Raw genomic sequence first — 16,303 nt, 5'->3', positions numbered from 1 at the left:
TGCAAACCTGTGATCCTCTTGTCTCAGTCTCTCAAGTTCTGAGATTACACCGGGCTTAGATAATTATATTTTCATGAATTAGCTGGACATGGCGGTGCTTGGGAGGCCGGGCAGGAGGATTACAGGTTCAAGGCCAGCTTCAGCATCTTAGTGAGACTCTGTTTCAAAATAAAAAATGGGCTGGGTGTTGTAGCTTCGAGGTAGAATGCCCCTGGGTTCAATTTAAAAAATAAAAAAAGGAAAGAAAAAGACAATGACAAAGAACATAAACCAGTGTGCATTAGTAGATCCTTTAGGACTTTGGGGGTGAGATTGGTATCCAGAAAAAAGAAGCGTGTCATCAGGGATAGAATGCAATGCTTTTGTCAAGTCTACCTCGATGACTAGGAATTTGAACCTCTGTCATCCATGAGTCACTGTCTTTTTTTTCCTTCTTGGTACTAGGGATTGAACCCAGGGGCATTCTACCTCTGAGTTTCACCCCAGCCCTATTTTATTTTTTATTTTGAAACAGAAGCTGGGTGTGGTAGCATATAGCTGTAATCCCAGTACTTAGGAGTCTGAGACAGGAGGATCACAGGTTTGAGGACAGCCTCAGCAATGCAGCAAGACCTTCTTTTCTTTTCTTTTTTTTGGGTGGTACTGGGGTTCCTGGAAGCCCTTCTACCTCCGGAAAACACTCCCAGGCCTATTTTACACTTTTTTATTTGGAAACAGGGTCTCTTAAGCCAGCACAGCTGGCTTCGAACCTGTGCGATCCTCCTGTTTCCACCTCCCAAGCGCGGGGATTACAAGTGTGCGCCACCACACCCGGCAAGACCTTATTTTCAAATAAGAGATAAAATCAGGCTGGAGGTATAGCTTGGAGCTGGAATGCCTCGGGGTTCAATCTTCAGTACAAAAAAAAAAAAAAAAGGACTAAAAATCTGGATTGTTAATTGGATTGTTATTTAGCCATACTCTGGAATATGTGATGAATTTTTTCTAGGAATGCCCATTTCTAAGTTAGATAGAGGTCTACATTAGGACCTTCTGCCATCATCTGATTCTTCCCAGTAATAAACCTTTACTTTCAAGAAAAATCTCATCTACCTACAGATACCATAAGCTTATCAATCACAGAAATGACAGAGGGACAATAGGACACAGTCTGAAACAAGGATGAATAGGGAACCCTAGCTGTCTAGCCAGACACCAGATTAGCTGGCTAGGTGGGAAAACCTGGTTTTAGTCCTGAGCAAATCCCATAGCCGTCTGGGTTAAAATGTTAAAAGACAGACAGGAAAAAAAGAAGAAGAAGAAAAAGAAAAAGACCGAGTATCAGAATTAGCTGGCTCATATCTGATATTACATTCACTCTGTGTATTCCCACAGGTGTATAAAATTCCCACAGGCCTCTGCCTCTGCTTAAGACTGCTGGCATAAGGCACAAGGCAACAGGCAACAATGACTTGATACAGAGAATCTGCACTGAGAAAGGGGTGGGTCTGACTCCAAAGGCCTGAGCACAGCAACTGCTGGCAGTCATCAACAGGATGGCCTGCTTTGGGCGGGGAACTACCAGAGAAGGGTCTCACTATGTTTACCGGGCTGGTCTCAAAGGTGTAGGCTTGACTGAACCTCTAGCATCAGTCTCCTGACTAGCTGGAACTACAGGTATGCACCATCTGGCTGGCTAGAACTACTTCTGGCTTTTAGGATGCAGCCTGTATGTACCCAACAACATGAAATCAAAACTAACAGGTTTTTTTTGGTGGTACTGGGGGTGGAACCCAGAGGCTTTCTACCTCCAGGCTATACTCCCAGACCTATTTTATATTTTATTTGGAAACAGGGTCTCACTAAGTTGCTGAGAGCCTCGCTAAGTAGCTGAGGCTGGCTTTGAACCTGTGCGATCCTCCTGTCTCAGCCTCCCAAGCGCGGGGATTATAAGCGTGCGCCACCACGCCCGGCCTAAAACTAACAGGTTCTTGCAACTCAAGGCTACTAAAAAGAGGTAGCTTCTAGCAATCCAAAGAAATGGGTATAGTTTAACTATTGTGTGGCTGAGCAGGTCTACTTGGCCAGTGACCCAGAGGGTCCTTAAACTTACCTACCATTTCATCCATCAGAAAAGGTGAGGCTGAGGAGGAGTCAGAACTGTAAAGAAGTCTATTCTCTCCCAGACAGGTCAAGTCGAATGGAACAGTTAACCAAGTCCCCCACCAAACCCGCACAGATAAGTAAGTATTCTTAGCAGTTCCATCTTGAATAGCATCAATTGTATTTCGGAAGAGTCGCACATAACCAGATATCCTTCCTTTGTTCAGGGCAGATTAGAACTCAGATGAAGAACAGAAAAGATAAGGAAATAAGAGTAGGGTGCTAGCTGCAGAAGGAGATATTCTTGATTCACTCTATTTCATCCTGAACACGCATGCCTGTAAGATGTCCTTAATCCTTTAGCAGACTGGCTATCCCATCTTCATTTAGATTAGTTTAAGAAAGCCCCCCAGCCCTAAAGAAACAGCACGATGCAGTTGCTACATTGGTCTTTTTTTGGGGTGGGGGGCTTTTCTTGGAAAACAGTTTTCAGAAGCCACAATGGCTCTGCATTTCTTGTTATTCTTCTCTAGGGGGACAAAAGTACTTTCTTCCTACTTCCGAAGGAGAACACAGCTGTGTCTTTAAAAAAAATTTCCAACTAGCAGAGCACTCAGTTAAGTGCTAAGAACTTCTCTTTCAACTACCAATGGCATTAAGAAAAATCTGCTCTTTATAGGACTTTAAAGCAATGATTTCCCCAAACCACACAGTACTTAATTTGTCCTGCTAGATCATCTGTTTTTAAAGTTTAAGAAATGAGCGCAGAGTCTCACAGATCAGGTTTGGTCCTCCTCTTTGACCCAGACTTCTGGAGGTGCTTCCCCGGGCAGCCCCAGGCTTGGCCACTGACTCCCAGAGCCTGCTCAAGTGGATCCAAAGAGCCTTGTTGGAGTTACAAGTTTTTGCCACCATATTTCTATGAACTTTATCCCTTTTGTTTATTCGAGATATTCACCAATGTCTAGGAAGCCAAAGAGCTGGGAAAGAAGGGCAGGGTGGTGGCATGCTACTGGCTGAATCCAGGTGTCTGTGATGAGGCCCATGACAGGAAGTAGAACCCAGAGCACCCACTGGAAAAGTGCCTTCGCCACAGCGTGCTGCCTGACCCCTGGGGCATGAAACGGTAGAGCCTTTCTGGAGGGAGTCAGAACAGTCCATCTGCCCCCGGAGTCTTTGTGATAGTAAAGGACACCACCCCACCCCACAGGACAGGAAAGGAGAAAATGTGTCCACAGCAAATTCTAAACTACCTCCCAGCAAGTCTTGTCATGGAAAAATTGTTGCTTTTGAAATAAGTAGTATAAAGAGATAGCCATTATCATGGCATTTTCCTTCAGGAAACTGCCAGTCTCCTACTAGTGAAAGGAATCAGAGGTTCCTAGAATTGTCTTAGGCACCAATGCCTACCCAGGAAGAAGAAATCAAACCACGCTCAACCTCTTCCTGAGGGTTTGTTGCCAGCCATGTCAGGAAGGTTTAAGTGGAAAGAGGGAAGAAATTCAATAAAATATTTATGCTCTCTTACCATTAGCATCTTGGACTCCAGTAAGTGCTCCAACGGCTGCTGCGGTTTCCCCAGACAGGACGATCTGCCCCCCGCCTTGTAAGGTGGCTTCGGCCAGGGTGGCGACAGCATGGGCGGCAGCTTCGCTGCAGGTACAGGGACAGGAGAGGGGAGACGCACGATGAGTAAAGGCACAGCGCAGCAGCAAGGCAGGCCATCTTCCCTGGGCTCTGCTGACTCCACGGTTGCAAGCCTACCAGCAAACGCGCAGCAGCGCTAGCGACAGAGCCAGGAACAATTTCAAAATGGTAATAATAAGCAGCAAGAGAAACCTCAAGTCTCACATGTTTATAAAGCTAATGTGATATTTTCTTTAAACCTAGGCAATTAGTGCTTGAGGACTGAAGGCATTTGTTGTCAGCCTCGCTCTATCAATATCCACTGAGTGCCTGCATCTGTTGTGGAAACTCTGCCCGCACTGACAATGCAAAAGCTATTTTGGCTGTCAATCACAAGGTCTTCGCTTTCTCTTTTTTCTTTATAGTAACATGCAGCGGCCCATCTGAGACCATCCTTTAAACCAAGGATGTATGATAATGAGGAGTCAGCAAATTGGACTTGCTCTTCAATTAAATAACAACAATTTAGTTCATTTCTGTGCTTTGTGTGTGTGTATGGTACTGGGGATGGGACTCAGGGGCATTCTACCTCTGAGCTACACCCCAGACCTATTTTATTTCTTATTTGGAAACAGGGTCTTGCTAAGTTACTGAAACTATCCTCAAACCTATGATCCTCCTGTCTCAGCATTCCAAGTGCTGGGATTACAAGTGTGTACCACCAAGCCAAGCTAGTCTTTTTTTGCGGTACTGGGGATGGAACCCAGGGGCATTCTACCTCTGAGCTGCACCCCCAGCCTGGCTCCAGCTCGTCTTTTTATTATTTATTTTTGTGTGTGTGGTACTGCGGATTGAACACAGGGGTGTTCTACCTCTGAGCTACATTCCCAGTCCTATTTAATTTTTTGTTTTGAAACAGGGTCTTGCTAAATTGCTGAGATTCTCCCTTAAACTGCTGAAACTATCCTCAGATTTGCAATCCTTCTGTCTCAGCCTCCCAAGTAATGACGTTACAAGCATATATCACCATGCTTGGCTAGTTCTTTATTTTTTATTTATTTTTTGTGGTACTGGGGGTGGAACCCAGGGTCTTTTCTACCTCCGGGCTATATTCCCAGACCTATTTTATATTTTATTTGGAAACAGGGTCTCACTAAGTTGCTGAGAGAGTCAACTCAGTAGCTGAGGCTGGCTTTGAACCTGTGTGATCCTCCTGTCTCAGCTTCCCAAGTGCTGAGATTACCAGTGTGTGCCACCACGCCTGGCTAGTTCTTTATGTTTAAGTGTGTGTGTGTGTGTGTGTGTGTGTGTGTGTGTGTGTGTGTGTGTGTGTACTGAGGATTGAATTCAGGAGCATTCTACCTCTGAGATATATGCCCATCCCTATTTTTATGTTTTATTTTGAAACAGGGTCTCACTAAATTGTGAGGGCCTCACGAGGTTGCTAAGACTGGTCACGAACCTGCAATCCTCCTGTCACCCTCCCAAGTACTGGGATTACAAGTCTGTGCCACCACACTTGGCTTTTGAGTTCTGAGACAGGTTCTTGCTAAGTTGACCAGGTTGACTTCGAACTTGTCATCCTGCTACTTCAAGCCTCCTGGATAGCTGAATTATAGTTGGCTATACCCATGATTTTTAAATACAAAGTAATGGTTGACTAGTATCCTAAAAAGCTCTTCTTTTTGCCTCATTGAGGCTATAAACAAAGATTTAATACTTACAAAACTATCACTATATGCCTAAACTACTTAATACAAAGAAACAATTGATTCCCACCCCCCACTGTGTAGAATAAAGTCATGAACCATCTGTTTATAGGGACCCCAGCATTGGGGTCCCCCCTTTTTTTGTGGTACTGGGGTTCCTGAAAACCCTTCTACCTCCGGGCTACACTCCCAGACACCTATTTTTTAAAATATATTTATTTGGAAACAGGGTCTCCTAAACCAATGAGGCTGGCTTCGAACCTGCGTAATCCTCCTGTCTCTGCCTCCCAGCACGGGGATTACAAGCATGTGCCACCACACCTGGCCTGTGTCCCATTTTTGACACTTAAAAATGGAAATATTAGCCGGGCATGATGGCGCACGCTTGTAATCCCCATGCTTGGGAGGCTGAAACAGGAGGATCGCACGGGTTCGAAGCCAGCCTCAGCCACTTAGTAAGGCTTTCAGCAACTTAGTGAGACCCTGTTTCCAAATAAATTTTAAAAAATGGAAATATTGCCAGGTGTGGTGGTGCACGCTTGTAATCCCAGAACTTGGAGGCTGAAACAGGAGGATTGCAGGTTTGCATCCAGCCTCAACTACTTAGTGAGATCCTCTGCAGCTTAGTGAGAACTTGTTTCAAAATAAAAAATAAAATATAGGCCTGGGGGTGTAACTCAGGGGTAGAACACCTATTGATTAATGGCTTATAGAAAAAACACACTATTACAGAATAGAATTAAGACAATCCACAGACAACAAAATGCAGATCTGCTGCAGAAAGGTTACTATCCTTCACCTCATTTCCTCCCTCAGTGCTGTATCCTTAAAGAGTCCATGGAGGCAGCCAGGTCCTCCATCTCCTCACCCACATACCAGTGAACAAAGGCACGTTTGGCATACCTCAGGCCAAACTTGTGGTCCAGGTGAGCCCAGGCCTCAGCAATAGCTGTGGTGGTGCTCAGCATGCACACAGCTTGCTGCACCTTGGCCAAGTCTCTACCGGGTACCACAGTGGGAGGCTGGCAGTTAATGCCAACCCTGAAACCAGTGGGGCACCAATCCACAAACTGGAAGCTGCACTTGGCTTTGATGGTGCTAAAGGCAGCAATGGCATCTTTGGGATTCACATCACCATGGTACAACAGGCAGCAAGCCATGTATTCACCATGGTGAGGGTCACGTTTCACCATCTGGTTGGTTGGTTCAAAGCATGCACTGCTGATCTCTGCTGTGTGTGAACGGTGAGGACAGAGTTGTAGGGCTCCACTCCAGCCGGGGAAACTAGGGGTCTGGATAAGTGGAGAAGTCCAGCTTGGACACTCCATCAGCAGGGAGGGGAACCAGAACCGGTCCCCCACCAAAGCTGTGGAGAGCCAGGAGGCCCTGAAGACCTGTGCACTGATCAGCCAGCTTGCGAAGTCAATCCAAGATGAGGTCAAGAATCTATCTCCTTGCCAACGGTACGGTGGCCCAGGCACAGTTACTGGCAGCATCTTCCTGGCCTGTGATGAGCTGCTCAGGGTGGAAGTGCGGGTAGGAGGCACCAGTGCGAACTCCATCAATGATGGTGGATTCCAGGCATGTGCTTGCAGCACTGTCTCACTGAGGAAGACGTTGAGGGAGCCATCTCCCCCCAGGAGGGGTCTCGTCACTTGGCATCTGGCCATTACGCCGGTTGCCATGTTCCAGCAGGCATTACCAACCTGGACACCAACCTGGCCAACGTGGATGGAGACACACTCATACGTGACAGGCTGTGCACTGGTGCTGAAGGGGGACGGTGTTACTATTTGCATGACTCATTCTTCTTGATTCTATGATGCTACAAACTATAACGAAGACTCTTTCCTCGTGTCAGTAAAGAAGACAAACCACTGATAATAATAAGATTAAACCTGTCATCCAGAGGTGTTCAAACGCGAAACAAAACAAAAACAGATAACTTCAGGCTCCTTCCTAAGAAAGCACCAGTACTAATTTGCAAGTCCAGAGAGAATGTTAAAAGTGGGTATGCTGTAGTGAAGAAAGTGTCGTGTGTGTGTGTGTGTGTGTGTGTAGTACTGGGGATGGAACCCAGGGGCATTTTACCTCCAAGTTATACCACCAGCCCTATTTCTTTTTTTTCTTTTGAAACAGTGTCTCACTGAGTTACAAAGGGCCTCACTAAATAGCTAAGGCTGTCCAGGAATTGTGATCCTCCTGTCTCAGCCTCCCCAATGCTGTAATTACAAGTATGCACCACCACGCCTAACAGCTCCACACCCAGCAGCTCTTTTTATTTTGAAAGAGTCTCATTAGGTTGCTGAGCGTCTGCTAAATGGCTGAAGCTGTTCTTGAACCTGTGGTCCTCTTGTCTCAGCTTTTCGGGTGCCAGGATTATAGGCATGCACTACTGCGCCCAGCTATGAAGTCCCATTCAGTTTAGCAGAGGGGGATTACAAGCATGGGCCACCACACCCAGTTCTTTTTAAAATTTTAAATGATCTCTCTAAATTGCTGAGGCTGGCCTCAAACCAGTCATTCTCCTGTCTCAGCCTCGCAAGTCAGGATTACAGGCATGCACGAACGCACCCAGCTATGAAGTACCATTCACAGATTAGTAGAGGGGCAAAGGCTTAGGTCTGATCCCAATATGCTGGTAAATTCAGCTTTTCTCTGAAGCTGTGGACTTTGCCGCTACAAAGGCGGTTGGTTATCTTGCAATCACAGACTCTAAGCAGGGATGGGAAGGTGACAGGGACTCGTTAGGGTGAACATGTCATGACTGTGGGCAAAGCAATGTGTTCTAAATTCAATAGGACTCTTTCACCTGAAGAACTCAGCAGGCAAGTAAGGCGACATAGTAATTCTCCCAGGAAAGATTTCTTAGTCTCTACAAGGATTCTAGGAAGCAGTAAAAGTTTCATTAAATAGAAATTTCTCTCCTTCTTACTAACTTGCCTTGCTTTTTAATCTTTATGTCTCTCTTTTTTTTTTTTTTGGTGGTGCTGGGGGTGGAACCCAGAGGCTTTCTACCTTGGGCTACACCCCCTGACCTATTTTGTATTTTATTTGGAAACAGGGTCTCACTAAGTAGCTGAGGCTGGCTTTGAACCTGCGTGATCCTCCTTTCTCAGCCTCCCAAGTGCTGGGATTACAAGTGTGCGTCACCATGCCCGACAAGCTTTTTCTCTATTTAAGAGGTTTTCTGATAACACTAACTGCAAAAAAAAAAAAAAAAAAAAAAAAAAAATTAAAGTGTGGTGGTGCATTCCTATAGTCTCAGTGCTTGGGAGGCTGAGACAGAGGACTGTACATTCAAAGCCAGCCTCAGCAGCTGAGTGAGACCCTGTTTCCAAATTAAAAAAAAAAAAAAAAAGGGCTTGGGGGGTGTAGCTCCGAGGTAGAAGGCTCCTGGGTTCAATCCTCAGGACCACAAATACACACAAAAAAATAGGTAAATAAATAAATAAAAAGCAAAGTCTCAATAGAGGTAATTTATTTTCTTCTAATCTTAATCAAACAATCAGGATCGTATTGTACATAGTGTTTTTGTTTTGTTTTTCTGCAGAAGTAGGGACAAAACCCAGAGCCTTATACATGCTAGACAAATACAATACCACTGAGTTACACCCTTAAGCCCCATAGAGTTAAAAAAAACAAATTTTCTTCGAGGTGTTAGGAATTGAACCCAGAACTCACATATGCTAAGCAAGTGTCCTACCACTAAGGCTACATCCCCAGTCCTTTAAAAACTATTATTTTGGACCAGGCGTGGTGGCGCACGCTTGTAATTCCGGCATTCGGGAGGCTGAGGCTGGAGGATCGTGGTTTGCGGACAGCCTCAACTATCTTAGTGAGGCCCTCTGCAACTTAGTGAGACCCAGTTTCAAATTAAAGAATAAAAAAACTAGGGCAGGGGGTGTAGCTTGGAGGTCAAATGCTCCTGGGTTCCATCCCCAGACCTGCAAAAACAAACAAACAAACAAACAGTATTATTTGGGACAGGCTGGCCTTCAACTTTGGATCCTTCTGCCTCAGCCTCCCAAGAAGCTGGGATTACAAATGTACACACCCACCTCCAGCTAAATTACTATTATTCTGATCAGGTGGGAGAGCGGGACAAAATTTAGTTTACAGGTTTCCTCTTAGTTCAAAGTTATAATTATATATTTTAAAAACATTCACTTCCTTAATAAAAAATTTGAGTTATAGCTAGGCGTGGTGGTGCACGCTTGTAATCCCAATATATGGGAGGCTGAGACAGGAGGATCACATTTTGAAGCCAGCCTCAGTTACTCGGTGAGACCTTGTTTCAAACTAAAGAATAAAAAATAGGGCTGGAGGTGTAGCTCCGAGGTACTCTTGATCTGGAATTACTACTGAGGCTTCTCCCTTATTTTCAGTTTAATTTTTTTTTTTTTTTTTTTTTTTTTTGGCGAGTCTGGGGATGGAACCCAGGGGCATTCGGCCTCTGAGCTACAGCCCCTACCCTATTTTTTATTCTTTATTTTGAAACCGGGTCTCTCTGTGTTGCAGAGGGCCTCACTATGTAGCTGAGGCTGTCCGTGAACCGCGATCCTCCGGTCTCAGCCTCCCGAATGCCGGGATGACAAGCGTGCGCCACCAGGCCCGGCTGACAGGGTTAAATTTTAAAGTGCTTCCTAAGTATTTACTAGAGACAGTATTAACAAATGATTATTTAGTGCCTCAGCCCCCTGTCCCTTTGTAGTGCTGGGGATCGAACCCAGGGGCATTCTATCTCTAAGCTATACCCCCAGCCCTATTTTATTTTTAATTTGAAACAGGGTCTCACTAGGTTGACGAGAGTAGTCTCCTGTCCTCGAACCTGTGATTCTCCTGTCTCAGCCTTCCGAGTACTAGGATTACAAGTGTGCACCACCACACCTGGCTCTCAGTCCTTAATTTTAAGTATTTCTCTGAGACACTTATGCCAATAAATAATATAACAGTCAATTTTTAAATTTTTATAGTATTCAGCTATCATAGATTTTTTTTTTTTTTTTTTTTGCAGAACTGGAACTGGAGATGAAACCCAGGGCATTCTACCTCCAAGCTACATCCCCAGCCAGAGTTTTTAATTTTTATTTTGAAACAGGGTCTCATGAAGTTGCAGAGGCTTCACTAAGTAGCGGAGGCTGGCTGCAAACCTGTGATCCTCCTGTCTCAGCCCCCCAAGTACAGGAATTACAAGCTTGCCCTACCACACCTGGCTGCTATCGTGATAAAAATATTTACACTCTGGGCCAGGCATTATTATGTCACAGGCCTGTAATCCCAACTACTACCAAGGAGGCTGAGCAGGAGGATTCCAAATCCGAGCCATCTTTCTTGGGCAACTTAGCGTTCGCCTAACTTGTAGCAGGCTTTGGGTTCACTTTCCAGTACTCAAGGAAAAGAATTGATACTCTGACGTAGACTTTATGGAAAGCAGAGTATGCACGAGCTGCAGGTGAGCCCGCTGGGCAGCCAGGGGGCAGCTCTCAGGCCTGACGCGGTGTGCTAAACAGAGCACGATCCTGCTCTCTGAAACTAAGTATTTGAAATTAATTTCTTTAAATCTTTTCTAAACCAAGATGTAGGAGAAGAAAAGATATGAGCCAGTAACAACCTAAAATAATCTGGAATGCCCAGGGATGAGGGTCCAATGGGGGCGACAGGCTGACAGGTGGGCGGGGTTGTTCCACCCTGTCAGAGCCATCCGCAAAGCAAGATGCATAGGCCTTCTACAGGGGCACAGAGACGACGACTCTCGGGGGTCGGCAGGCCTATCATTTCCAAAGAATTCTGATCATTTACACTAGGGTTCATGGTAAATGATCATATGTAACTGCTGGAACATGAACGATTTACTACCGATTAGTTAATCCCTAGTCACTAATTGATCCCTTAGAGGAGTCTAGCCAGGACCTCTCATACGCCAATGTGAACATTCTACAGAGTTATGTTCCCAGTCCTTTTTATTTTTTATTTTCTTTTTGGTATTACTAGGGCATTCAATCTCCAAGCTACAACACCAGTCCTTTAAAAAAACTTTATTGTGAAACAGGGTCTTGCTAGATTTCTGAGAGTCTCACTATGTTGCCGAGTCTGTCCTTGAACCTGTGATCATCCTGTCTCAGCCTCCCAAGTACTCAGATTACAGGTATGCCATGACACCCAGCTCTCCCGGTCCCTTTAAAATTTTCACCTATATGTTTTTGGTATTGGGAATTGAGCCAGGGGTGGGGGGCTATACCACTGAGCTACATCCCTAGCTGTTTTTATTTTTTCATTTATTTATTTCTTCTTGTTGTTGTTTTTGGTACTGGTGATAGAATCCAGGGCATTCTACCTCCAAGCTATAACCCCACCCTTATTTTATTTATTTAAAATTTTTTTTGTGTGGCACTGGGGATAGAACCCAGGGACATTCTACCTTCAAACTATGTTCCTAGCCCTATTTTATTTTTATTTTGAACAGAATCTCGCTGGTCGATGAGCGTCTCACTAGTTGCTGAGGCTGTCCTCGAACCTGTGATCCTCCTGTCAGTCTCCCAAGTACTGGTATTATAGTGTGTACCACCACTGCCGGCTGTGATTCATTTTTTATGCCAAGTCTTCATCGCTAAAGGGCAACTCTAAATTCCTTGAGAAGTGATGAAAGCGTTTGTGTCCTGACAGCACTGCCCGCAGTAGACACACACGTACTATTAGAATCAGAAACAGTATGACGTTTCTCGCTGGGTAAATGTAAGCTCGGTCTATATATTCATATCGTGTATCTCTATATGTAAAGGATGTGCTGGACATAATCAAAAACTGATTTTGCAGAAGGCTCTGTTTAAGAGGGATTATCTTTTTTTTGTGGTGCTGGGGATTGAATCTGTGACATTCTACTTCTAAGCTACACTTCCAACTCTATTTAAATAATTTTTATTCTGAAACAAGGTTTTGCTATGTTGATGAGAGTCTCACTACTTGCTGAGGCTGTCCTCAAATCCACAATCCTCCTGTCTCAGTCTCCCAAGTACTGGGATTATGGGCCTGTGCCACCATGTCCAGCTTAACTGCACACATGTATAATCCTAGCACTTAGGTTGGCAACTTCAAGGCCAGCCTGGGCAACTTAACGAGACCCTGTTGCAAAAATAAAAGAACAAGCTGGGTGTGGTAGCGAATGCTTGTAATGCCAGCATTCCGGAGGCTGAGACTGTAGGATCGCGGTTCGCAGACAGCCTTAGCTACTTAGTGAAGCCCTCCACAACTTAGTAAGATCCTGTTTCAAAATAAAGAATAAAATATAGGGCAGGGGGTATAGCTTGGAGGTTGAATGCCCAGACCTGCAAATAAAAAAATAATAATAATTAAAAAAAAAGAATGAAGCCAGGTTCAGTGGCACACTGGAATACCAGCACTTGAAAGGCTGAGACAGGAGAATCCTAGGTTCTAGGCCAGCCTCAGCAATTTGTCAAGACTCGTAGCAGCGTAGTAAGACCTTGTTTCAAAATAAAAAAGAAGGGCTGGGTGTGTACCTCAGAGGTAATGCCCCTGGGTTCACTCCTTAGTACTACAAAAGAATAAAACAAACAAACAAATAAATAAAAAGGCTGGGTTTGTAGCTCAAAGGTAGAATGCTTCTGAGTTCAATTTCCAGTACAGTGGTGGTCAAGATTATACACCTAGAACGTCTTAACCAAAAAACTGAAACTTTGCCAGGTGTGATGGCATATGTTTGCAATCCCAGCATTTGGAGGCTGAAATTAGAGGACCTCAGGATTGAGGACAGCCTCAGCAACTTGGTAAGGCCCTGTTTCTTTTTTTTTTTTTTTTTTTTTTTGCGGGTCTGGGGATGGAACCCAGGGGCATTTGACCTCTGAGCTACACCCCCTGCCCTATTTTTTATTCTGTATTTTGAAACCGGGTCTCACTGAGTTGCAGAGGGCCTCACTAAGTAGCTGAGGCTGTCCACGAACCGCGGTCCTCCAGGTCTCAGCCTCCCGAATGCTGGGATTACAAGCGTGCGCCACCACGCCCGGCCGGCCCTGTTTCAATATAAAAAATAAGATAGCATTTGGGAGGCTGAGACAGGAGAATCGCAGGTTCACAGACAGCCTCAGTTACTCAGCTGCTTAGTGAGGCCCTCTGCAACTCAGTGAGACCCTGTTTCAAAATACAGAATAAAAAAATAGGGCTGGAGCTGGAGCTCGGAGGTAGAATGCCCCTGGGTTCCATCGCCAGCACTACAAAAATAAAATAAAATAGGGCTGGAGGTGTAGCTCAGAGACAGAACACCTTTGGATCAATTTCCAGTACAAAAACAAACAAACATAAAACCTCAATTCATCTCCTTATGGCAACAATAAGTAATACCGCTCCCTTCCTTTTGGTTATTCATGGACACTCTGCTTTTCATCTGTTCACCAAGATTCACCCTCAGTCAGCATTTTTAGTGCTGATTAACTCTTTGTTTTAAATATTAAAATTGACATAGATTTGACATAGATTTTAGTTTTTTGTTGTTGTTGTTCTTTTTTTGGTGGTACTGGGGTTCCTGGAAACCCTTCTACCTCCGGACTACACTCCCAGACCTATTTTTATACTTTATTTGGAAACAGGGTCTCTTATGCCAGCATGGCTGGCTTCGAACCTGCGCAGTCCTCCTGTCTCTGCCTCCCAAGCGTGGGGATTACAAGCGTGCACTACTATGCCCGGCTTAGATTTTAGTTTTTATAATGACAATTTTCCCACAGTGCCTTTGGGTTGTTATGAAGCCAGGGTGGGCTACGATTGTGGGGCCTGGCACCCTATTCTAACTTGTTACACAAAACTCTTTCAACAGCATGGCGAGAAGACAGCCCTGCCCTGCATCTGTCTGGGTCCCCATACCCTCTGGCGGGTGAAGGAGCCCTCTGCCTCTGAGTCTGCCACCTGCCCTCCAGCACGCCAGGCTCTCCCGCCTCTTGCTGAGCCCACAGCTGCTGTTTATAGTGCGGCAGAGGTGCAGGTGGTTATTAGAGAACCATGCTTGTTCCATCTGCATCCGAAACTGAGACAGGCTGGAAGGGGGCAGATTATGAGATCACTTTGTAACCATAGGAACAGAGACCAGATTTCTCTGTGTATTTTTCACTAAGGTGACTTCCAACAGCAAACTATGGAGAGGCTGCAAGTGCAGGGATAAAGAACTCCATTGTGTCTCCTCCACAGAGAAGCAATCACCAGGGGCTTGTCTTACATCAAACCCTCCTAAGACATTAGACGTGGGCCATAGCTTGCTGTAGTCTAGTCTGCACTGCCGACTCGGTTTCTTCATCCCTGGCAGAAGCTGCCGTACCCCACCCACCCCCGCCTGCCGAGACTCACTGGGGCATTGGACTGATTGCAAACATATTTCAACATCTTTTTACTCCTCCTTCATGCCACAGTGAACCACATTCTCTTTCCTTTGGAGTAAACACGGTTGCCACCTCAGCTGCACCCGTTTGTTAACAAGCCCTCAGGGGATACCATTACCCTCGCTGCCTTTAGCAATGAGTCCTGGACCTCACAGCAAAGGGAGTCGGAATGTGCCTCAGATTTTCCACTCTGTATAGGGTCCCACTCACTCACACTTCACTGGAATATCCAGGTGGGCAGAAAGGCTCAAGGTTTGCTGGTCTTTACTAGTAAGGTAGCCTGTTAGACCTGAAGTCACAATGAAGGGTTACTGGACCAAAGGAAGAAAGGCTCTCGTTCCAACATGCTTTTCAGGAAGTTTATTTGGGTGACGTCTCGCAAAGGAAGGAGAGAAACTGAGCCAATGTGTAAGGAACCTGCTCGTGTTACTGAAAAGTGACATGCTTCAATGGACTGAGTAAAGTTTCACTTTGAGGTCACGCAGACACTCACTGGGCAACTGAGAGAACAGCGTGTTTGTTTCAGTCTTCTACTCCTGATTAACTACCAAGTCCTCGCCGTCACTCCCTTCAAAATCAGTCCCCTAATCTCCATTCATACTACTGTAGTTTTCAGGCCTTCAACAAGGCACACTTATTAATTTATTTATTTTGTGGTACTAGGGATTAAACCCAGGGGCATTTTGTAGTTTACTTTGAAACAGAGCCTCCTTAGGTTGATGAATCTTACTGCTTGCTGAGACTGTCCTTGAACTTGTGATCCTCTGGTCTTAACCTCCCAAGTACTGGGATTATAGGCATGCGCCACCAATTCTGAACCAGGAAATCTTGAAATAAAATTAAAGAACAGGTATAATTCCTGAAGCGTTAACTATGAGTTGGACATCTGAATGAGAGTTTCATAATATGTCATCTGATTGGATCCTTGAGTAAGAGGAGTAGAAAATGGTTAGCAAGCAGTGGAGTTGGGATTCAAGTTGTAATCTATGTGACCTTGGAACCTTCTCAACCACCACAGTGTGTATAGCCTCAGACACCACACTACTTATATACAAACCCATCCAAACTCTCCATCTGTCCCAATCTAAACTAGCTGATTTTTACATCTGGGGGAGGTGATCCTCACCTCTGTAAACTGCAGAAGGTATGGTAGCATATGGCTGTGATCCTAGTACTTGGGAAGCTGAGACAAGAGGATCCCAGGTTCAAGAGTCTCAGCAACTTACGACTCTTTCAAAATGAAAAATAAATAGGGCTGGGGGTCTAGCTCAATGGTAGAACGGCTTTGGGCTCAATCACCATTAACACACACACACACTACTCTATTATTGTTTGCTAGTGTTTTACTGAAATTAGTTTCCCCAATAAGAGCACAGTTCCTTCAAGCATATATCACGTGTTGCAGCACTCTGCTCTGTTCCCAAAGCTACCTGTCAGAGTGCTGGCACATCAGAGATTTCTTTTCTTTTTGTTGTAGTGGTGGGGATTGAATTCAGAGGCATTCCA

General features: G+C 45.0%; 1 protein-coding gene across 1 annotated transcript in view; it reads right to left on the bottom strand.

Annotated features, from left to right (window-relative positions):
- Positions 1 to 16,303, bottom strand: part of NRF1 (nuclear respiratory factor 1) — a gene marked incomplete at both ends in the record, with an annotated part of 103,435 nt that overhangs the window by 33,952 nt on the left and 53,180 nt on the right. Inside the window, 1 exon segment of the mRNA XM_080702021.1 lies at positions 3,611 to 3,735. Within this exon segment, the coding sequence (XP_080558147.1) occupies positions 3,611 to 3,735 (125 nt within the window).

This window comes from Muscardinus avellanarius (genome assembly GCF_963383645.1).
Source record: "Muscardinus avellanarius genome assembly, chromosome: 9".
In the NCBI taxonomy this organism is placed as follows: domain Eukaryota; kingdom Metazoa; phylum Chordata; class Mammalia; order Rodentia; family Gliridae; genus Muscardinus; species Muscardinus avellanarius.
The sequence above is the reverse complement of the archived record's forward strand: the minus strand, read 5'-3'. Positions and strand labels throughout refer to the sequence as shown.